Raw genomic sequence first — 24,296 nt, 5'->3', positions numbered from 1 at the left:
CAATGGGGAGTGACCTCAAGTCCTCTCAGGCTGAGGGAAGAGCTGAGCAGGTCACCCTAAACTGCAACCAGTTCGCCAGTGAGCAGCTCCCCTGGGAGGCTTCCTTAAAGCCCCTAACTTGGCTGACCCTGGATTTGAGTTTGCCCTTGCTTGTGACTTTTCTCTTTAGAAACGTGATAGTTCATCTCTAGAGAAATGGGAAGTGGGAATTGAAGATTCTGGAAAGTCCCGAAGCTTTTCTAACACTGGAGCAGCATAGCAGCTGAAGTTATCTGTCCCAGGGATGGAGATGCGGATGCCAAGGGCGACAAAGAGAGGGGCTTTCCTTTGGAAGGTACCTGTTATTAGGATGCTTACTTCTCGAGGGTGCCAGAAAATAAAGATCATAGAGATACTCATATTCAATGGAACTTTCATTAAAAAAAAAAAGGGACAAAAAAACGTTTTTCAGCATAGAATTTTTAAAAATTTGTATTTATTTCTGTGCTGGGTCTTCACTGCTGCATGCGAGCTTCCTCTAGTTTGAGTGAGAGGGGCCACTCTCTGGCCATGATACATAGGCTTCTTGTCTTGGTGACTTCTCTTGTTGCAGTGCACAGGCACTAGGCGCACAGGCTTCAGTAGTTGCAGCACATGAGCTCAGCGGTTTCGGCTCCCAGGCTCTGGAGGACAGGCTCAATATTTGTCGTGCATGGGTTTAGTTCTTCCAAGGCATGTGGGATCTTCCTGGATCAGGGATCGAACCCATGTCTCCTGCATTGGTAGGCAAATGCTTCACCACTGAGCCACATGAGAAACCCTAGCATAGAAAAATGGTATTAATAACATACACAAGGTAAAGAGAATAGAGAACTCCCAAGTGCTCCTCAACCAGCTTCACATATTTCCAGCCTTTTGCCTAGCTTGTTTCATTCCTCTCCCGACTTCTCCCTGCCGCCATCTTTTTTGTTAGAGTAGCCACTACTTGACTTATTTTAGGAGGCTAATAAGGCCTTATAAGGATTTGAGATAAGGATTGAATAATTTGTGGAGGTAGAAGGAAATCTGAAAATGTTCTGGTCCAACATTCTTAGGTCGTTGTTTAGTCTTTCAGTTGTGTCCTGTTCTTTGCGACCACATGGACTATAGCCCACCAGCCTCCTCTGTCCATGGAGATTCTCCAGGCAAGAATACTGGCTGCCATTTCCTTCTCCAGGGGATCTTCCTGACCCAGGGATCGAATCCATGTCTCCTGCCTTAGCAGGTGGTTCTTTACCACTGAGCCACCAGGGAAGCCTTTCTTAGGTTTCAGGTGCAAAAACTGAGGCCCAATAAGGAACATGGGCCAAGAAACCAGGCCTGGGCACTCCCAGTGTCATGGACTCTTCTGGTTCCAGGCAATGAAAGGCCACTGACCCCTGCAGCAAAATCTACTGTGAAGGAGGGAAAATGTTAGGGGCACTCAAATCCCAGAGTCCTTAGAGCACAAAGAAGCAGCTCACACTGACATGGAGCTGCTGGTTATGGAATTTGGTTATGGAGTTTGATCCCCACATCTATAACGGTAGGTGTAATCATTCTAGGCGCTTCCCAGGTGGCGCTAGTGGTAAAGAATCCACCTGCCAATGCAGGAGACACAGGAGACTTGGGTTTGATCCCTGAGTCAAGAAGATCCCCTGCAGAAGGGAATGGCTGCCCACTCCAGTATTCTTGCCTAGAGAATCCCATGGACAGAGGGGTTCACGGGGTCACAAAGAGTCAGACACGACTGAGCACACAGTGTGTATATATGTCAGTGCTAATCTCCCAATTCATCCTGCCCACCCCTTCCTCCCCTGTGTCCACTAAAAGCCATAGAAGCTTCTGGAAGGTAAGGGGGTTTAAGTGAGTGGCAGAGCCAGGACTAGCACCCAGATCTGAGAACATCTTTCCTGGCCCCAGGGCCATTCTCTCATCTGGGCTGTGTCTCTGCTAGAAGGTGGGGGTGGGGCTTTACTAATGGGTCCCTGTTCTCTGAACTCCAAGAGCCTTGGGCCTCCAAGGACTAATTATAGCCTTACCTTGAAGAAGAAAACCCACAGAGTCAGTGGCTTTGTTGGGGGAGGGAATCTGTTCTCCTTTGAGAGATCTGCTCATGGCTGATGCCACAATGACTTCTGACTAAGGCCAGGGTGCAGGGGGTTCCCCCCCAAGCAAGAGAGCATCTTCCTGCTTCCTGGTGCAGCGGAGCAAAAGAGCATCCCAGAAACCTTTGGGTATGAAGGAACACAGGCTTTTTCTGGAGTAAGTCTTCTCCCTCACTGCCCACTGGGAGGTATCCTGAAAGGCAGGGGAGAGGCTAAGACCCTGTGCTCCCAATGCAGGGGGCCTGGGTTCCGTCCCTGGTTAGGGCAATCCAGATCCCGCATGCCACAACTCAAGGCTGACCGTATGCCGCTGCAATAAGGATAGAAGATCCCGCACGTAGCAATCAAGACCCGATGCAACCAAAAAAATAATAATAATAACAACAATGGAGGTCATGAGACCACCGTTCCACACTGGAAAGGGAGAAGCACCGGACCTGACACTCACAATGCATCCAGCTCATGGCAGCCACTGTTCATCTCCCTCGATGATGAACTGTGTTTCTTAGGACACTTTAATCTGGACCATTTTTTCAGGAATGTTCTTAACAGAGACAAAGCCTACTCTTCTGCTGGCACTGTGTTGGGGAAATACATTTGTCTGAAGCCCTTCCATGAAACAACTCTAACTTTGACAAGAAGAAGAATTTATTGGGCTTCCCTCATGGTCCAATGGTTAAGAATCCACCTTGCAACACAGGGGACACCAGGTTAATCCCTGGTCCAGGAACATCCCACATGCCTTGGGGCTAAGCCTGTGAGCTACAACTACTGAGCCCACGTACCTCAGCCACTAAAGCCTGCATGTTCTATAGTCCGTGCTCCACAACAAGAGAAGCCACCGCATTGAGAAGCCCACATACCCCACCCAACTAGAGAGTAGCCCCCTCTTGCTGCTACTAGAGAAAGCCTGCATGTAGCAACAAAGACCCAGAGCAGCCAATAATATTAAAACAAAAAAAGAATTTAGAGGAAGCACCCTGAGATGTCTCAGATACCTGAACAGGGATGGAACAACTGGAACAAAGGGTTGGAAGGCCACGGGGACCCTCTCACCATCTGGCAGCCCCCCTCCTTTCTGCACATGGACTTCATTCACTTTTACCAACTTCCTTCCCAAAGCAGGAAGTATGGCCACATCCCAGTCTTCTCTGGGAAGTGCTTACTTTCTCCTTCAGGCTGAACTTTCACATCTCAGAGTCTCAAAGCACTTATTCTGCATTTGAATTTTCCAGTGGTTTTATGTGAAATCCCCTTACACCTGTGTTAATGAAACAAACTCCTTGCATACCCATCCCCAGCTCCAGGGCAGGGCCTGTGCTTGGTGGGCGCTTTGTAAAATTTGTTGAGCAATAAACCTAGTGAGTGGCTGTGGGCTGTCTGCGCTTCGCTCTTTGGGGAAATCTGAGTTCTGGCCTTTCCAACAGAAACTTGCCCTTAAGGGGCCCAGTTTCACTTGCTCTCACCAAGCACATTTCCTGCATTTGCTTTGTGTCTTATGGCCATTCCATTTAGGGAGTGGAAAGTCCGAGGCCCTCTACCGAGATCACTTGAAGGTCCTATTCAAATAGGCTTCTGTCTTGTACTTCCCCTGAAATGACATTTGGGGAAAGAAAAGATAATTTTACTTTTGCTTTGCCAAGTAAAACTTCACAGACATAGTAATATAGCTTCAGCCCCTCATGGCTCAGACGGTAAAGATTCTGCCTGCCATGCAGCAGACCTGGGTTCGATCTCTGGATCAGGAAGATCCCCTGAAGAAGGGAATGGCAATCATTCCAGTAATCTTGCCTGGAGAATTCCATGGACAGAGGAGCCTGGTGGGCTAGAATCCGTGTTGTTGCAGAGTTGGCACAACTGATCAACTGATTTTTCTAAAAAAAAGAAAATCCAAGTCCTTCTGCCTAGATCACTTGAAGGTCTTATTCAAATAGGCTTTTCTCTTGTACTTCTCCCAAGGTAACATTTGAGGAAAGAAAAGATAATTTTACTTTCGGTTTGCCAAGTAAAACTTCACAGACATAGTAACAAAGCTTCAGCCCCAGGATCAGTCTGATTGTGAAGCGGGCAATTGGTCGAATATTCGGTGTTACTGGCAATGATGATAGTAGAATCCAGTCGATGTGTGTCTTGCATGTCAAAGATAAATAGACAGCTCTCTTCCTTGGGGAGCCACCAGCCAAGGGCACGAGACAGCACCACGGCTTCAGTATAAGATGTACCAGGAGATTGCACGGGCACAGGGTCTCATGGGAACACATGCCGAGATTTCTCCCGGCTCAGGTGAGTGGGAAAGGCTTATTTTCACTGGACGTGGAAGATGGAGGAGGTTTGAAGACACGTGCATGAAAGAGAAAAGCCACTGCCATTGGAGATAGCTGGAAGAACAAGTTCCTAGAGACAAGAGAACACATCACAGAGTCAGGTTAGGGGGCAGAATTGCGGTGAGAGGAGGTCGAATCAGAGCACCAAGACCCTTCCAGGCTTTGGGCTCCTCTTCACAGTCAACACGAAGCCCTTCGTTTGGGGAGCAGAATGAGCAATGGGTGTTCCAGTGAGATTCAGAGAGGGTAAAGGGAAAAAATGGGTCTGTCCACACAGGTGTGCAAACGGGATGTATCACAAATCAACACATCAGGACACGTTGCACTCAGACATTCTACCTTATGTGCGACCATCTACAATTTTAACCTCTGCTGGGACTTTCCTGGTGGTCCAGTAGTTAAGATTCTGCGCATTCACTGCACAGGAGACGTGAACTGTTTGATCCCTGGTTGTTGTTCAGTTGCTAAGTCCTGTCCAATTCTTTGTGACCCCATGGAATGCAGCACACCAAGCTCCCCTTTCCTTCAACTATCTCCCAGAGTTTGCTCAAACTCACCTCCATTGAGCCGGTGATGCCATCCAACCATCTCATCCTCTGTCGTTCCCTTCTCTCACCCTCAATCTTACCCAGCATCAGGGTCTTTTTTCAATGAGTCGACTCTGCATCAGGTGGCCAAAGTATAGGGGCTTCAGCTTCAGCATCAGTCCTTCCAATGAATATTCAGTGTGAGCATAGCCAAAAACCAGACCAAGAAAAAAAAATTAACCTCTCCTTGGCTTTCCCCTCTCCCCTTTTCACCTCCATCTCCTTTGTAGCCTCTACAATGTTAGTCAAAAATCCACCCCCACAAGCTGCATTTATGACACCTGCCGTCTTCCCTCTCTGTTTCTCAGCTTCCTTGGTTCATAACTGGTTGTTCTCTTCAGGGCCCACTTTCAGCCTTGTCTCCAAATTCGACAGGGGAACTGGGGGAAGTCCCCACCTGCTTATTTTGCTCATAGGATTTCCTGGATATTGATCTCCTGGATAGGAACCAAGCTTCCTCCAGGAGCCCTGCCCTACTGAGCAACTCATTTTTTCTGACACAGCGTGGACAATCTTCCATTGTGCTTTCTGATGATCAAGGCTTGGCCCCACCAGACCCAGGGAGATGATGCCGGGATGGGGGGCACCCAGGTGACTTCTATTCCTCCCTCCCTTTTGTGTTATGACAGCATTCCCACTGAAGACCATTGTTCTCTCTTGGCCCTGGTCAGAGGCGTGGAAAAAGGAAGTTGTCATGATAAGCTCAGAGGACCTGAAGAGTGAGCTAGGCTGGGAGTTTCCCAGGGCCACCTCCTCTGAAGCAGCCGAAAGCGCAGCAAGTTTCCTCCCAATGTCTGCATTTGGAGAAAAGAGAGCTTGACCTCAGCAGCCCCTCCCTGAAGTCCCACACACGGGCCCCTCGTCCCGGAGTTTTGGTTCCTCTGGCCACTTGTCAGCCAGGGTGGCTTCGGGGTTCTCCCCTCAGATTCCCCATCAAAACTCCACCTCTGTCAGTCGTTGCCATAGCAGGAGGTGGGCTCGTGACCTAATAAGATCTCCGAGGTCAGGAGGGAGATGAAATGAAATCTTCAGGCAGTCGTGCTTCAGGCCACTTAGAATACCTCTGTCTTCAGAGAATCTGCTTCAGAGGATTCTCAGACCTCTAGTAACTTGATGGTTATAGAGGTGAGCAAGGTGGCTTTGAAGGACCTCCTGGATCACTCAAAGATTTGAACTGCCTCCCTGCTTTCCAAGTCCAAAGGATGGCAGGAGGGTATTGTTGTTGTTCAGTCACTAAGTCATGTCCGACTCTTTGGGACCCCATGGACTGCAGCACACCAGGCTTCCCTGTCCTTCACCATCTCCTGGAGCTTGCTCAAATTCATCTACATTGAATCGGTGATGCTATCCAACCGTCTTGTCCTCTGTTGACCCCTTCTCCTCCTGCCTTCAATCTTTCCCAGCATCAGTGTAGGAGAGTGACACTGGTTAAATTGTACATGATTGTGCCTATAAGTGACCTTGCATGTGAGTTGCATGCTGTGGCAGTTTTAAAACGTGGCTACCAATTCTTGACACTCTTCTTATCAATAAAAATATCTATGTTTCCTTTCCTTGAATTTGAGCAGTCATGTAATAACTTGTACAACTAGGTTAGTATAAAAATGATACTGTGTGAGTTCTTTTTTTTTTTTTTTTGGCCGTACAGCATGTAGGATCTTAGTTTTATGACCAGACCAGGGATTTGAACCTGTGTCTCCTGCAGTGGAAGCAAGGATTCTTAACCACTGGACCACCAGAGAAGTTCTAATACTCCGTGAATTCTAACCTGGATTATAAAAAGCTATTCAACTCCTATATTGGTCACTGGCATGCTTGCTCTTGGCACCTTTAGCCACCACATGAGAAGTATGACCAATCTGAGATTGCCACGCTGGACAGACCACACGGAAAAATTCTGTGACTACGTGAAGAGAGACGCCCAGCCAACCCCAGCTGTTCCAGCTGCCACTATCTGAAACACTCCAGCTAAACCCCAGACACCATGGAGGAGAGACCAGTCACCCATCTGAGCCCTGCCCAAGGTTCATTTCATGAGCAAAATGCGTGATTAGTGTTTGAAGCCACTGACTTTGGAGAACTCCTTTGTGAGGAAGCAGTTAGAAAGCAATAGATAACATATATGTACAGATGTGGCAATTTACATAAACACCACATATAGACATGAAGGTGTAGTCCATGCGTGTGTGTGTGTGTGTGTGTGTGTGTGTGTGTGTTTAGTTGCTCAGTCATGTCTGACTCTTTGTGACCTCATGGACTGTAGCCCACCAGGCTCCTCTGTGCATGGGATTTTCCAGGTAAGAATACTGGTGTGGTTGCCATTCCCTTCTCCAGGGGATCTTCCCGACCCAGGGATCCAACACTGCAGGCAGACACTTTACTGTCTGGGCTGCCAGGGAAGCCCTGGAGCCTGGTGAATGCAAAGCCAGGTCACAGCGGCATTAACAAAGGATACGTTCTTCTGTCTCTATACCTGCTTCATGATCAGCTACTTGTCTCTGTCCCACATGGCCCTCCCTCCCAACACACCTGAGAAATGGAACGTTTCCTGCCCTATCAGTAAGTAAGAATTTCACAGTCATGAGCAGGTGCCACCTTCCAGAGTCAGGGAGCCTGAAGGAGCTTAAGAAGGAAAGAACACCTGCTATCTAGCAGCCATGCCCTACGGTAAGCCCTGAGGAAACTCAGGATGAGAGAACACAGGACATGGGTCCCAGATACCTGGGATGCACATCAAAGGAATGATTTCAGTGAGCCCAGACTCTTGCATCTTCCTATACAAAGAAAAGCACTATCTTCAGATGTCTGGTTTTCCTTTAACAAACAACAACATTTTGACCTTCCCTATGTTGCAAAACGTCTATAAACTGGCTCCCACCTCACCTCCTTGGAGCAGTTCTCTCAGGGTTACTTAAGATGCTACTTCCTAGCCTGAAGTCCTGAAAATTCCCACTGAACAAAACAACTCAACTTTTAGGTGATTGTTTCTTAAGCCTACACATCCCATTCCAGTCTTTTCATACTTTATATACAAATAATTCTTTCTGGAAAAGACTTTGTCTTTCCTCCACCTATCCTGGAAAAGTGATTATTTGGAAATGCTGCAAAATAAACTAAAGCAGACTACAATATTTAAGACTTTTTACAACAACTTCTTTTCAGTTCTAGATAAGGAACCCAGAGCCCTAAATGTAGTTGGCTCCAGGTGTGACACTGGTCATGTTTTGTTTATTCAACAGAGATCTGTCCCTGGCTTCCCTAGGTCCAGGCTTGAACACTGGCAAGAGAGGGGGGAAAAGGTAGACCCTGACCTTAGGAGACTGATTGCAACTCTCTAAAGTCAGACTTTTTTTTTAAAGTCTTCATTGAATTTGTTATAACACCGCTTCTCTTTTATCTCTTGGTTTTTTGGCCCAGAGGCTTGTGGAATCTTAACTCCCAGACCAGGGTTCAAACCTGCACTCCCTGCATTGAAAGGCAAAATCTTAACCAGTGGACCACCAAGGAAGTCCCCTGTACAATAACTCCTAAACCACCTGCTCATACCATTTTTCCAGAAATGCTTATCACCACGGGAATGTAATTGGGCCGGGGTGGGGGTTGGCAGGATATAATAAATTTTCCCATCATTGCCATGATTCTTTTGGTGCTTGAGGATGATTTGAGGAGAAAAAGCTGGCTGTACTTGGCTTCCTGCTCCTGTGGGCCAAAAGGCATTGTCCTGGGTGGTGGGAGGAGGGGAGGAGGAACCTCCCCAGGGGAAATCCCACAGGTCTGTGCGCTCCTTTGTTCTATAACTCTAGGCGGAAAATGCCCAGAGAGGATTAGATGTGTCAGAGATTTAGTGGGGGTAATGCCTGTGAGGGAGAACGGGGAGGGAGCTATCAGACCACAGTGTGGGCCGGCCTGGCTGAAGAAGAACCAGGAGGAAGGAGGACCCAGGAGGAACAGTCTCAGTTGGAGCAAAGTCTCAGCCATTCTTCACAAAGCTGATAAGGAGTCGTCGAGCCACCTTTCAAAGGAGGCTGACCTACAGGGATGGCTCTTCCTACTCCTGCCTTGACCAGTCATTGACAGGGACAGCCTGCAGGCAGCACAACCTCCGTGCCAAGTCATGGGGGCGATAGATTAAGGGCCCAGCTGTGGGGCCCTTGGTCAGTTACACCAATTATGCCACCATGGCACGAGGTTCACAGTGCATTGTTGTTTTCTTTCTTCTTTTTATTTTTTAATTTAAGTAATTAATTAATTCATTTAAAAACTTTTGGCCACACCCTGTGGCATATAGGGTCTTAGTTCCCTGACCAGGGATCTGACCTGCACCCTCTGCATTGGGAGGCTGAGCCTTAAAACCACTGGACCACCAAGGAAGTCCCAGGGGTGCATTTTCACGGCCACCACAAGTCTCTCTCAGCCAGCACACTAAGCAGCAGCTCTCCTGTCCTCCTTAACCCTTTGGAGATAATTCAGAAATACAAGGTACGTGGGATTTTTTTTTTTTTTTCCTGTTTGCCACTCTTCAGAGACACGGACGCGAAGAATTAATGTTACTCCATATGTGGATAGAACAACAACAACAACAAAACTAGTGAATCCCGTCTCTCAAGGGACCCTGCACTGTTTATTCTTTCTCCCACTCTCTACTCCTGCCTAGTAGCAACCCTGGCTCCTCGGCCGACAGAAAGATGCGGCCAGCAGACGGGGATATGGTGCCCTGACTGCCTTCATTGCCACATGCTCTGTTCCCCAGGGCTCTTCTTAGCCAACACTTTCACCATTTCCACCAACTGCTTCCCAGAACTGGTGCCAAAGCTAAATGAATGACAGGTTTGCAATTCATTTGAACCTAAGCGTTTAGGAGGCTATGTCCTTATTGGGAAGCTGAATTTCTCATTAGTCTGTAAAAGATTGATGGAGAATTAGGGCTGATGAAGGCCCCACATTGTGCCAGCTTTGGTCACAGGTGCTACACGGGTCATCAGTTGCATACCTCACCCCTGGGAGTTCATTGTGTATGGCTGCATTTTACAAACCCTGGGCACATACTGAGTAAGGGAACAGAGATTTGGGTGGGAATGAGGCTTGGGTCCTCTGACTCCAGGTTTAGTGTTCCTTCTGGCCCCTAAATTCTATCCTCACGTTGGACAATTTGGTTGACTTAAATAAGAGGAAATAGAGGTGTTGGCTTATAGCAGGATTTTGTCTTTTTTTTTTTTTAATTATTTGTTTATTTCATTGTGCTGGGTCTTAGTTGGGGCATGTGGGATCTAGTTCCCTGTGTGTGTGCTCTGTCGCTCAGCTGTGTCTGACTCTTTGCGACCCCATGGACTGTAGTCCACCAGGCTCCTCTGTTCATGGCATTTTCCAGGCAAGAATACTGGAGTGAGTAGCCATTCCCTTCTCCAGGGCATCTTCCCAACCCAGGGGTCGAACCCACATCTCCTGTGCCCCTGCACTGGCAGGTGGACTCCTTACCCACTGAGGCATCAACCCAGGCCCCCTACATTGGGAGCCCAGAGTCTTAGCTACTGGACCACCAGGGAAGTCCCAAACCCCTTTAGTTTTGTCTGGAAATATCTCGTTTTGCAGTCTTTAGATTTGTATGTGTTTAACACCTAACCCGTTGCTTAATGCTCTTGGGTAACATATTTTTCATTCTTGATTGTACTTTTAAAAAATTTGTGTTCATCTGGTAGTTATGCAACAGATATTTGCCTAAAAAAAAAAAACAGAGTTCTAGGGTAAATGGGATGTGAGGAACGAAGCAGATACGTTTTTCTTCCCTCCCATGTCATCCTATCTGAGCACCAAAGTGTCAAGCGCCGTGTTGCCTCAATGGTGCTTGAGAGGCCCTGTTTTCTGGCTGTTTGCTAATCTGTATTCCAAATTTTCATTAATTCAGCTTAGCCACTGGGCTATATTGAACTTTTTTTCTTTTGGAGGTTAAATTCACATAATGTAAAAATGATCCATCTTATTTTATTCCCTTTATTTTTTATATTTAATTTATTTATTTCACCGTGCTGGGTTTTAGTTGTGGCATGCAGGATCTTCACTGTGGCATGTGAGATCTAGTTCCCTAACCAGGGATCGAACCTGGGCCCCCTGCATTGGGAGCTCGGAGTCTTACCCACTGGACCACCAGAGAAGTCCCCACATGACCCATTTTAAAGTGTACAATTTAGTGACGTTTAGCATCTTCTCAGTGTTTCACAGCCAGCCACCACCTTGATGTAGTTCCAAACCATTTTCATCACAAGATAGAAACCTGTACCTACTCAGCAGTTACTCCCTTCTCCCCTCAGCCCCCAGCAATCATCAATTTGCTTTCTGTCTCTGTGGATTTACTTATTCTGGCTATTTCACATAATGGGATCATACAGTAGGAGAGCTCTTACATTTGGCTTCTACCATTGGGTGCCCTGTTTTTGAGGTTTGTCCATGTTGTAAAGTGTATGGGCACTTCATTTCTTTCTGTGGCTTAAGAACGTTCAACAGTTCATTTATCCCTTTGTCTGTGGATGAACATTTGGTTTGTCTCCACCTTTTGGCTATTGTAAGTGATGTTGCTGTGAACATTCATGTGTCAGGAGTTGGGTGAGTCCCTATTTTCATTTCTTTTGGGCATATACTTATAACTGGAATTGCTGGGTCATATGGAAGTTTTATATTTAACTTTTTAAAAATTTGTTTTTGGTCACACTACTCGGCATGTAGAATCTTAGTTCCTTCACCAGGGATAAAACCTGCGCCCCCTGCGTTGGAAGTGGAAATTAAACACTGGCCCCCAGGAAAGTCTCTATATTTAAGTTTTTGAGGAACTGCCAAACTTTTCACGGTAAAAGTTCGTGAAAACTGTTTTACAATCCTACCAACAATGCAGGAGTTCTGATTCCTCCACTTCCTTGAATTTAAGGCTTCAAAAACTACATTAATCACTTACAGGATGAGGAAGTGGCCTGCCTTAGAGACATTTTCCTCTTTGACATCTTATACTTTCTCTTTCACATGCAGCCCACGCCTGAAAGCGGCCAGGAGGAAGGGTAGCTTTAGATGATGCAAACAGAAATTCCACCGGCCTCCAGATACTATCATGTGTCATGTTTCGCCAGGCTCCACAAGCTTGTGCTTCAGACTGTCTTGGTTGCTTGCAGGTGAGCAGGCTCAAGACGCTGCTCCCCAGCAAGGAGAAGATGACTGACACTGAGTTTGACTACGTTCACAAGCTGGCTGAGGACTATCTGAAATACGTGTTGCAGATACAGCAACCTGGATCCAAGCCAAGCAAAACATCCAGGGTGTTACAAGACGTGGCTTCCTCTGTCCAGGACGAAGTGGAAAGGACTCTGAAGCAGTGCTTGGATAAGTTTGATGTGGTGTCTGTAGACACTGCCAGAACAATATTCAACCAAGTGATGGAAAAGGAATTTGAAGATGGCATTGTTAACTGGGGCAGGATTGTAACCATATTCGCCTTTGAAGGTATTCTTACCAAGAAACTTCTGAGCAAGCGTATTGCCTCAGACATGGACATGTGCAAGGACATTTCTTATTTCGTGGCGGAGTTCATCACCAAAAACACAGGAGAGTGGATAAGGCAAAACGGAGGCTGGGTATGTGTGATGGAAGTATTCTTCTTTGTTCTTTACTTTAAAATAGAAATTGAAATAACAAGTTTCTTTGCTAATTTAAAAAAGAAATCTACCTAAAGGATTATATTTTCTTTGAGTAGTTTGTTTTAAATTTTTAAAATAAATTTTAAAGGGGAATTTCCCTGGTTGTCTAGTGGCTAACACTCTGCTCTTCTAACTCAGTGGGCCTGGATTTGAATCCCTGGTCAGGGAACTAGATCCCGCATGGTGCAACTAAGACCCAGCACGGCCAAATAAATTAAAATAATAAAAAAAAAGACATTTCCAGCTGATTTCCAGTGAATCTTAAAACTTTACAGCTGGGAAACACTTGAGGTTTCAGTTTTTATTCCTACAGTGTAAATTGGAGAAGTGAGTTTGGGGGATTAATAGAGCGCCTCCCTAATGCTTCTTCAGAGTCTAGTCCACAGGACTGAGCTCTTGCCAGGGTTCTCATGACAATGCAGAATTAGCACAGAATGAGTTGGTATTAAAATCTGATATATTGAGGTATTTATTCTGTTGCAAAAGACAGGTGTAAATTTTTGTGAGTTTGTTGCTTCCTGCCCCCTCTCCCTGCCCCACCCAGTTTTCTACTATACCAAATTCTGGCCAGTAAAGCTTGGCGATTAAAAAAAAAATGATGTACTATATCACCAGCTAGAATCTATTCAAGATTTTCCAAATAAAAATTCACTTTATTATCAATGCCGCAAAAACTGAGACCATGCAGGGGTCCTAGATTACAACTCAAATTGTAGCATGCTTAGTCGCGTCTGATTCTTTGCAGCCCCATGGACTATAGCTTGCCAGGCTCCCCTGTCCATGGGATTCTCCAGGCAAGAATACCGGAATAGGTTACCATGCTCTCCTCCAGGGGGCTCTTCCTGACCCAGGGATCGAACCCGGGTGTCTTGCATTGCAAGCAGATTCTTTACTGTCTGAGCCACCAGGGAAACCCCACACAACTCATTGATAAGGGGCCTGTCCCAGCAGAATGTACATACTTTTCTTGATATTCCAATAAACTTAATGCTCACTTTTCTTACAGCACTGATTTCCCATAGATCCCCTCTTCAACCCACAATCCCCGGCCTCCCCTCTTCTCAAAGCTGTCCACTGTTATCAGTTATTTTACATGCAAAGCATCCCTGTTAATTAAAAAAATGCTTGTTGGATATATCCATAGAAAATATACATAGCACTTCTTTGTAAAAAAAAGTATAAGTTGTTAAATAATATTTAACAATACTAATACTAATATTTGAAGTGAAAGTTGCTCAGTTGTGTCCAACTCTTTGTGACCCCGTCAACTATACAGTCCATGGAATTCTCCAGGCCAAAATACCGGAATGGGTAGCCTTTCAGAAATTGTTTGTGTAAATAGTTCTTGGTACTTATTCTGAAAGAACTTTTCTGTAAGAGTGTAAGAACCTTTCTGTAAGAGTAAACTGTCAGATACAATACAACTGTGAAGGTTACATGGGAAATTCCAAAAAGTTTAAATATGCAATTTCTTAAAACTACTCTAATACCAAAAGAAAGCCCCTTTTGAAAATAGGAATGTACAATCAGAACTGGTGCTTTCCATGTAACCAGCATGTTGAAGTCTGAGTCATAAGTGTTATGCAAAGTAGGTTCTATTTTGTTATGATCATCTTGCTCTCAATAATGGTCTGGTGAATTTGAGGGCAAATCAAAGGACCTACACAGGCGTGTAGAGGATTAACCAAGTGTTCAGCCTGGCAAAGGCATTTCCAAAATGATGTAATACAAGCTCAAAATTTTTTATATATCCTTTGATATATAAAATAGATTTGGGGGCCAGATTCTTCTTATATATCTTTTTGAATTTTAACTTGAGATTTAAAAATCATTTAATGAAGAATAAGGTTAGATGTGGTTCAGGTCTCCCTGAGAGCTCCTTCAGGGAGTATCTGTTGGAGTATCCTTTCCACTTGACCAGCTCAGCTCTCTCCCCTTGGGAGTCCTCTGTGACTCCTCTGTGCATACCCTGCATTTGACGCATCAGCAAATTCTGATTCTGCACACCCAGCACATTGGAGCAACTGTCTTCTCTCACTTAACTGTGTCAATAGGCTCCTCCCAGCTTCTCTGCTTCCAAGTTTGCCCTGCGATGCTCTGTTCCCCACATAGCAGAGTGATCAGAGCCATCAGAGGAATTTTTAAAATAACTCATCTTACATATTCCATGTTAACACTTCCAATGTTTATAGACTATCCTATCATTTTTATGCATCATAATTTACTTAAGCAGTTTCCAACAGCTAGACATTTGGATTGTTTTCTGTTTTTTCCTTAGAGTTAACGCTTCAATACTAAACATGGAGATGGTTTTCCAACAGCCCCCACTGTCCATAAAATAAGACTGCCTTTCACTGCCCCTCCCTCTCCATTCTGCCTTTTGACTTTAGGTCCTCACTGCTTCTCTCTCTGACACTAGAAAAGAACTTGGTATCCAGGGCCCCACGGATGGTTACTTTGAGACTAAAGTCTGCCATCTTCTTAGTCAGCTGGATTTCCAAATAAAGTCTTATTCCTTGCCTCAAAAAAAAAAAAAAAAAAGAAGGCGGCCTCATGATCACCTTCTCACAATAGAATGATTGGTTCATCTATAATAGAATGATTGGTTCATCTATAATCATACTACTCATACATTTTGGAATACACATTGCCTTCAAAAGTTTTGCTACCAATGGGACAAGCTCACAACTTGATCAGCATTAGGTGGAACCATTAAACATAATCTTGAGGGTTTAATAGACTTCTATTAATAAGGTCAAGTTAATAAGTCTAAAAAACAGTAAGATTCCATTAAAATGTGAATTTAACAGCTGGTAATGTGGAGTTTTTTTCCCATGTACTTGCTCATGATTGATATTTATCTTCTCAATAGCCTTTGCCTTTTAAATTATTGAGGGCTTGATGATTTTCTCTTATGTTGGAATGAACTCTTTGATGGCAAATGTGTAATAAATAGTACCCTGGTCTGTTGTTCTTATTTTAGTTTCTTATAGCTTAAAAAAAAATGACTCTTCATATAGCTGAATTGTCAGTTTTCTTCCTTTGTTCTTGCTTTAGAACTTTAATAAATATGAGGGTGACATATTAACCCATTAACTGCCTGATAATAATGGTGATCATTGTGATAATAATAAAAATCATTGTAGAGTTGCCCCCACAGTACAGGGTTTATAGAAATTCTAGGAAGAGGAGCACTGAAGTGGATCCCACACCTGGAACGGGTGGGAAATGCCTGAGTGTGTAAAGGCGGGAGAAAGAGGAAGAAAAGCAGGAGCAGCCTGTCCCCTCTGTGAGCGTGTGACAGCAAGCGTCTCCAGGCATGACACCACACTTCACACAGAGGCTGCAGTTGGCTTTCTTATGCAATCTTTTCAATGGAAAATTCCTCTGAATGGTGTTAGTCTTCACTGCCGGTGATGCTCCAAAAGACAGTTCCACAACATTACAGAGTTCTCAGTCAAAGAAATATGTTTGGTTTACACTTTTGTGTTAGTCACACTAGACTGTGAACTTCGAACTACTTGAAGACGTTTGTAACCCCAGAAATGGAACTTTACTAGGTGAACATCTAAAACAAATTTTTTTAAACAATTTTCTAATCTTCTTGGGAGTGGTTTGAAAATTTATGGATTAAAAAGAGCAGTGCTTGCATTTCAGTACAGGTCCAGGTACTAAGAAATCAGGTAACCTTACTTACATAACATTTTTTTCTGGATCTCCGTTTCCTCATTAGTCAAAATAAGAGAGGACAATAGGCTGGATAAGCTCAGAGGTGCTTTTCAGTGAGGGTGCTCTATAATAATATATCAAAAGTTGATTAAATACAGTGTCCAGTTTATGTGTACATGCATTCTCAGTTGCTCAGTTGTGTCCAGCTCTTTGCAACCCCATGGACTATAGCCTGCCAGGCTTCTCTGTTCATGGAATTTTCTGGGCAAGAATACCAGATTGGGTTGCCATTTCCTACTCCAGGGGGTTCAGTTTATATGCTTCTTAAAAAAAAAAAGCCTGATTAAAAAAGGAATGAATGTAATCTGGCTTTATTGTTGCATCCTCATGACTCTCAGCACAAAGGAGTTTACAAATAAAGGCTTATTTCAGGGGTTTCCTTAGTGGCTTAATGGTAAGGAATCCGCCTGCCAATGCAGGAGACATGGGTCCTTATCCATGAAGATCCCACATGCCTTGGAGCAACTAAGCCCACGTGCCACAACTATTGAGCCTGTGCTCTAGAGCCGGAGAGCCACGACTACTGAGCCCACATATTACAGCTATGAAGCCTAAGCACCTACAGCTCTTGCTCTGCAGCAAGAGAAGCCACTGCAATGAGAAGCCTGAGCACTGAAACTAGAGAGTTACCCCTCATTTGCCACAACTAGAGAGAGCCCACATGCAGCAACAAAGACACAGCACAGCCAAAAGCAAATCAATAAATAAGATTATTTAATAAATGCATTTTTAGTCCCAAACATTCAGAAGAAAAAGAGGGGTGGGGGTCAGGGGGGAAAAGATAGACTCTCTACCCTCTAGCACTATGCCATCCAATACAGTAGCCACTTGTCACCAGTGGCTGTTGAACAGTTTCAATGTGGCTGGTCTGAATCGAGATATGCTGTAAGTTCAAACACACATTGGATTGTAAAGATATGGTACCAATAAAGAAAATATCTTATTTCCATCGTGCTTACATATTGAAATCATAATTTATTTGTTTGCTTACCTATCTATTTATTTATTTTTGGCCATGCGCAGCAAGGCATGTGGGATCCTAGTTTTCCACCAGCCATCAAACCCATGCCCCCCACATTGGAAGCACAAAGTCTTAACCACTGAACCACCAGGGAATTCCCAAAATCATAATATTTTTAGAAAAATTTATTATATTTTAAAAGTTAATTTTGCCTCTTTTTACTTTTAAATATGTGGCTACTGGGAATTCCCTGGCAGTCCAGTTGTTAGGACTCCATGGTTTCAATGCCAAAGGAGAAGATTCAATCCCTGCTTGAGGATATAAGAAAGATCCAGCAAAAAAAAAAAAAAAAACCTGTGGCCAAAAAGATTACATATGTAGCTTGCACTATATTTCTGTTGGACAGCACTGCTCTAGGGTGGTCTGGAATTGAAGACAGAGAATGGTAATGAGGCTGAAAAGAATGAAACCAGTGAAAATATAGAGACGACTACCTATATTAATTAAATGAAAGTTTATTTGCTTTTCATTCCAACAAATTTAGTCTCCACTGATTTTTAAAATGTTAACTTTGTTCTCTTATAGGAAAATGGGTTTGTAAAGAAGTTTGAAACCAAATCTGGCTGGCTGACTTTTCTGGAAGTTACAGGAAAGATCTGTGAAACATTATGTCGTCTGAAGCAATACTATTGACTGAAAAGGACACTCCACATTGTGAAATCTGTCTAATTTTTTAAACTCATACAAGAAGTACTGTCAATACTTACTTCTACTTCTAAACAGAGAACTTTGATGATGTAACTTGACATTCTGGAGTTATGGGAATTTTGTCCCTGTTTTAGTGAATAAATTTTATATATTACTTGCAGCTATATGTGATGTGTACTGTCTGGGAGTCTAGCAACAAAATGATAAAGCTCAATAAAGGGAACAGGGGCTGAACTAAGAGAAGGATGACCCAGAAGGTGACATCTTTGGCAGATTTTCTTAAGGGTATGTCCACTACCCCCAAATCATTTCCAGTGTCAGTAGTCTAGATTGATGGGCTTCCCAGGTGCTGTGCTCAGTCACTCAGTTGTGTCCCGATTCTTTGCAACACCATGGATTGTAGCCCGCCAGACTCCTCTTTCCATGGGAATTCTCCAGGCAAAAATCCTGGAGTGGGTTGCCATGCCTTCCTCCAGGGGATCTTCCTGACCCAGGGGTTGAATTACAACTAGATTCTTTACTGTCTGAGCCAGCAGGGAAGCCCCTTCCCAGGCGGCTCAGTTGGTAAAGAATTCACTGCCAAGAAGGAGATGCAGGAAACCTGGGTTCGACCCCTGGGTCAGGGAGATCCCCTGGAGGAGGAAATGGCAACCCACTCCAGTATTCTTGCCTGGAAAATTCCATGTGCCAAGGAACCTGGCAGGCTATAGTCCTTGGGGTCGCAAAGAGTGAGACACAACTTACCGACTAAACCACTACACCAGTCTAGACTGGTAGTGGGTGAGGTCTGCTGCCCACATGCCTCTGGGATCCAAGTTTTCTGAAGACCCCAGGGCCCCTGAATGGTTATGCGTGGTTTTCCCCTGATGCCCTCTCAGCTCACTTCAGAGGTGTCCTTTAAAGTTTATGAATATGGCAGCGAGATATGGAGGATACTTTGGGAGAATCTGAACGAGGATAGTCAGGTAAATGACTCAACGTTGAGCCACTGTTAAACTCTCCATTTAAGAAATTTCACAAAGTAGGGACTCCCTTGTGGTCCAGTGGAAGGTCCATTGGAAGGTCTGCCTTCCAATACGGGGGACATGGGTTCAATCTTTGGTTGGTGAACTAAGATCCCACATGCCACAGGGCAACTAAGCCCGTGATCTACAGCTACTGAGCCTGTGTGCCGCTACAACCTAACCCTAAGATCGGATGGAGCCAAAAACAAATACAAAAACATTTTCACAAAGTGGAAAATGATGTCACTTAATAGCCCCTGTGTTCTGATTTTTACGTCAGCGCATCTGATTACAATATGGGAGCACTGTACCTTGTTCTAGACTTTCTCCTTCTTCCTCTCCTCCCACAACACAATCTCTACTCACCCTGGGGCTGTTTCACCCTTCCTCTGAAGTTGTTGATGGATCCAGTAAAGAAACCAGAGCCTCCTTTCCCCATTGCCCTTCAGGCTATGGGCATGTTCACAGGGGATTTCAGTTAAATGTTTTACCTCTCATGGTGATTCTTTTTCTTTTTTTTTGGTTGTGCCACGCAGCATGTGGGATCCTAGCTCCCTGTTGTTGTTCAGTTGCTGTAGAGTCTGTCTCTTTGCAATCCCATGGACTGAAGCATGCCAGGCTTCCCTGTCCTTCACTTTCTAGCTCTCTGACCAGGGGTCCAATCTGTGCCCCCTGAAGAAGAGTTGGATACAATTTAGCGACTTAATAGCAAAAACTGCATTGGAAACTTGGAGTCTTAAGCACTGGACCACAGGTGATTCTTAACAGTGGGGATTAGGACACTGGGGTGAGTTAGCAGGGAAATATTTCTGATGAAAGTAGCTCTGGCTACTGAACAAATCCTAGGTCACCTGGGCAGTGTCTGCAGCAGGTGAAGAGCATTTTCCTTTTCCTCCTTCACCTCCCCTCCCCCTACCAAACTGTGTTCAGTATTAATCACTTTTTGGATTAATCAGCACTAATGGTGGGAATGAATAGTCATGAATGGATGTCAACAGGAAATGTGTGTCAGAGCAGTGCTACCTGGAATAGGTTTGCACAGGAAACCACAAACCCTGGCTTTTATATTCTGCGATAATCTATTTAACAAAGTGACGGTGAGATATCACTGACCGTTTCTGGCTTGGCTGGTGACCTGGTCTTTCAAACTACAGCTTGCTACGTGCTTTGTTTAGCACCTTACTTAAAAGGAAAAAGCTTTGAGGAACCTCAACTTCTAACTGATGCCATAAACAAAAATGAAAGTGAAACAGATCACAAACATATATCTTAAGTTGAAACTATAAAGCTTCTGGAGGAACACACAGGAAAAAACCTTCACAAACTTGGAACTGGTAGATTTCCTAGTGACAACACAAAAAACCTGAACTGAAAAAAGAAAAGATTGGTAATTTAGAAATCACCAAACTTTTAAAAATTATTTTTAAAAGACACAGTTGAGCAGTCAGAGAGATATATATTGAATTATATCTCAATAAACCTGTTTAAAAAATAACTCAAAGCAAGTCACAGAATGGGAGATAATATATGTCACATAACTACCTGACAAAGGACTTGTATCCAGAATAAATATAATACTCTAACAATTTGATGAAAACATGACCACTGACCTAATTTAAAAATTGGAAAAAATTTGACCACACACTTTGCAAATGTAGATGGGCAACAGACATGAAAAAGATTCTGGACACCATTTATCATGAGGGAAATGCAAATTAAAACCACAATGAGAGGACTTCCTTGAAGGTCCCGTGGTTAAGAATCTGCCTGCCAATGCAGGAGACATGGGTTCGATCCCTGGTCTGGGAAGATTCCAAGTGCTGTGGGGCAACTAAGCCTGTGTGACACAACCAACAGGAGCCCATGCACTGCAATCAGAAGTCCACATGCTGCAACTAAGCCCCAGTGCAGCCAAAGTATAAAAAATCTCAAAACAAAAATAAAAACCCACAATGAGACCATTGCACACCCTCAAGGATGGCTAAAATGAAGAAGATTGATAATACCATCCTTGGGGAAGATATGGAATAACTGGAAGTCTTGTCCACTTCTGGTGGTAATGGAAAACCACAATTGCTTTGGAAAACAGCTTGGCAATTTCTCATAAAGTAAAAGTTTACTTACTGTAAGACCCAGACTTTCTACTCCTAGGTATTTACTCAAAAGAAATAGAAATATATGTCTGTACTATTCATCACAATTCTATTCACAATGGCCAAAAGAAAAAAAAAAAACCCAAAAGCCTGGAAACAACCCAAATGTTTATTTGACAGGTGAGTGGTTCAGCAAATTGTAGCATATCCACATCATGGAATATTACACAGGAATGAAGAACTGACACACACAATGGAACGGATAAACGTCAAAAGCATGTTGAGCAGAAGCAGCTGGTCACAAAAGCAGTATATGTCATACTATATCATCTAAGTGACATTCTAGAAAAGACAATCTAATACATAGTGACAGAGAGCAGCTGAGTAGTGGCCTGGGACTGGTGTGTGGGTGAAAGGAGTGAGAAAAACATTCTATGTCTTGCTTGAGCTGGTAGAAATTTGCCAAAATTCAGAGAGGTTCACACTTAAAAATAGGTGCCTTTTATTGTAGATAAATAATATCTCAATGAAGTTGACTTAGGAAAAAAGTTCTTGTGTGAGGGAAAAAATGATAAACACTCATTACAAATGATGTAAACAGTAAGGAAAAATACACAAGGAGAGAAATAAATACCACTCTCAATGCTAATTTGAAGTGAAATGCTATTCACACTCAGATAAAATCCTGTAGCACTTGATTTTCACCTCCTAGTCATGCAAAAGGACTTGGCCAGATATTAAAGACTTGCTGATGCCCTACTAGGCATTGTGTGTGTCTGGCCCTCCCTTCATTCATCCCTCTTGTTTCCAGTGCTTCCTCCCAGTGGCTTGTCTTTTCTGCAGCTTCGCTGGTCTGTTTTCATAACCCTGAGACCACGGTCTTTTCATCTGTTATTCCCTCTGCTCAGGACACATCTTTGCCCCCTGCACCTGGTCATGTTTACTTGCCCTTTGGATTTCAGTTTAAGGGTCATTTGCTTAGGGATGCCTCCCCTGACTAGGTTAGACTCTCCTATTATAGTCTCTGGAAACACCACAATCTCAATTACAGTTTCATATTTGTGTGAGTTTGGAATCTATAGGCCTCTTTCCTCAACAGGAGGGCAGGATCCATGGCTCTCTGTACTCACCATTCTCTTACAGAGTCCTGTTCAGAGCCAAATGAAAATTCAATAAACATGTATTTAAAAAATAAATGAATGAGGACTTCCCTGGCAGTCCAGTGGTTAAGACTCTGCCTTCCAATGCAAGGGGTACAAGTCTCATCCCTGGTCAGGAAGTTAAGATCCTACATGTCCTGAGGCCAAAAGGAAAAAAAAAGTAAAACAGAAGCAATATTGTAACAAGCTCAATAAAGACTTTTAAAATGGCCTACATTTTAAAAAAATCTTAAAAAAAAAATGAATGGACGTCAACTGGTTTGGGGATGGGTCACACACGAGGCTGCGGTGGGGCTGAGTGTTGTGCGTGGAAGGGAGTGATGGCTGTTTATTGGTTGTCTTCCAAGTGCCAGGAGCTTCAGAATTCAATCTCTTTCTATTTTCATGGCAGTTCCCTGAAGTAGCTCAAACAAGTCAATCCTAAAAGAAATCAATCCTGAATATTCATTGGCAGGACAGATGCTCAAGCTGAAGCTCCAATACTTTGGCCACGTGATGCAAAGACCCAACTCATTGGAAAAGACCCTGATGTTGGGAAAGATTGAAGGGCAGGAGGAGAAAGGGATGAAAGAGAAAGAGATGATTGGTGGATGGCATCATTGATTCAATGGACCTGAGTTTGAACAAACTCCAGGAGATGGTGAAGGACAGGGGAAGCCTGGAATGCTGCAGTCCATGGGATTGCAAAGAGTCAGACAGGACCAGAGACTCAACAACAATACCGAGAACAAGGTATTCCCTCCATTTTGTATGCGTGTGTGTTGGTCACTCAGTCATGTCCGACTCTTTGTGATCCCATGGACTGTAGCCTGCCAGACTCCTTTGTCCATGGAATTTTCCAGGCAAGAATACTGGAATGGTGAGCCATTTCCTTCTATGGGGGATCTTCCCAACCCAAGGATCAAACTGGGATCTCCTGCATTGAAGGCAGATTCTTTACCACCTGAGCCACCAGAGCAGCCTACTCCCATTTTACTAACTGGAGAAACAGGCATAAAGGCAGTGAGAAACTCACCCCAGGTCCTGGAGTTGCATGGGTGTGTCACACCGGCCCCTGTGCCCCAGACTGGGGCTCACTGCCCTGGGCTTCCTCTCTCTGCTGCACTTCCTCCTCATCTCCTGGTGCCGCCCAGACCCTCCACTTCCTTCTCTAGCCCTTCCACAAGCTGGAGTTGTGTGTGAAGGCCAGCTGGCTCCCAGCTGACTGCACGTCTTTAGCAACCCCGTGGGTGTCCTTGGCCTCTCCCCTCATCATCTTCACTCCACTATGCAGGTCCTCCTTGGAGCATCAGCCCAATTCAAGTTGGCCATTATGATTCTGGATCTGGAAACTTAAAAAAAAAAATTAATTAATTAATGGCTGCACTGGGTCTTTATTGTTGTGTGTGCTTTCTCTAGTTGTGGTGAGCTGGAGCTCCTTGCTGTTGGGGTGCTTAGGCTTCTCATCTCGCTGGTTTCTCTTGTTGCAGAGCATACGTTCCAGGAGAGAGGGCTTCAGTAGTTGTGGTGCGTGGGCTTGGTTGTTCCCCCACATGTGAGATCTTCCTAGGCCAGGGCTGGAACCTGTGTCTCCTGCACTGGCAGGCCAATTCTTTACCACTGAGTCTCCAGGAAAGTCCTACATCTTGAAACTGTTTTCAGAGGCTGCAAAACTGCTGACAGGGAAATGTTGCTTTGTATTAATATAATTTCACAGAACATAAAGATAAAACAGATTGTTTCCTTATAATCGTTGCTCTGTTCGGCCATTTCTGCTGGAAGATGCAGTTAGGGATTGGGCATTGGGGTTAAATCATTTCCCCACAGTGCTGGCGGGTTTTTCCGATTCATCTGCCTGATGACCAAAGGTGGGACTTTAAGACAGCTTAAGGAACCTACGGCTACGATTTATTGCCTGAACAGCATAAATGCAACCAATTCACATGAGAGTCAAACCCATTACCAACATT

The 24,296-nt window shown here is 44.3% G+C and overlaps 1 protein-coding gene and 1 long non-coding RNA gene across 4 annotated transcripts; one reads left to right on the top strand and one right to left on the bottom strand.

Annotated features, from left to right (window-relative positions):
• Window positions 1-443: 443 nt before the first annotated feature.
• Window positions 444-23,453, bottom strand: LOC138423268 (uncharacterized). Of its 3 annotated transcripts, XR_011250204.1 has the most exons (5): window positions 23,363-23,449; window positions 3,829-4,499; window positions 3,104-3,696; window positions 2,040-2,298; window positions 444-799 (listed from the first exon to the last, which is right to left on the bottom strand). It is a non-coding gene; the product is annotated as an uncharacterized lncRNA (long non-coding RNA). The 3 variants fall into 3 exon arrangements; XR_011250203.1 differs by lacking the exon at window positions 2,040-2,298; XR_011250205.1 differs by lacking the exons at window positions 2,040-2,298; window positions 3,104-3,696 and having other exon boundaries at window positions 3,734-4,499; window positions 23,363-23,453.
• Window positions 10,229-18,250, top strand: BCL2A1 (BCL2 related protein A1). The gene is made up of 2 exons (XM_069558979.1): window positions 10,229-12,629; window positions 17,968-18,250. The coding sequence occupies exons 1-2, from the start codon at window positions 12,117-12,119 to the stop codon at window positions 18,073-18,075; spliced, it is 621 nt and encodes a 206-aa protein (XP_069415080.1). The 5' UTR covers window positions 10,229-12,116; the 3' UTR covers window positions 18,076-18,250.
• Window positions 23,454-24,296: the final 843 nt, after the last annotated feature.

This window comes from Ovis canadensis, chromosome 18, assembly GCF_042477335.2.
Source record: "Ovis canadensis isolate MfBH-ARS-UI-01 breed Bighorn chromosome 18, ARS-UI_OviCan_v2, whole genome shotgun sequence".
NCBI classification, from domain to species: Eukaryota; Metazoa; Chordata; class Mammalia; order Artiodactyla; family Bovidae; genus Ovis; species Ovis canadensis.
Note: the sequence above shows the minus strand (reverse complement) of the source record. Positions and strands in the feature narration are given on the sequence as shown.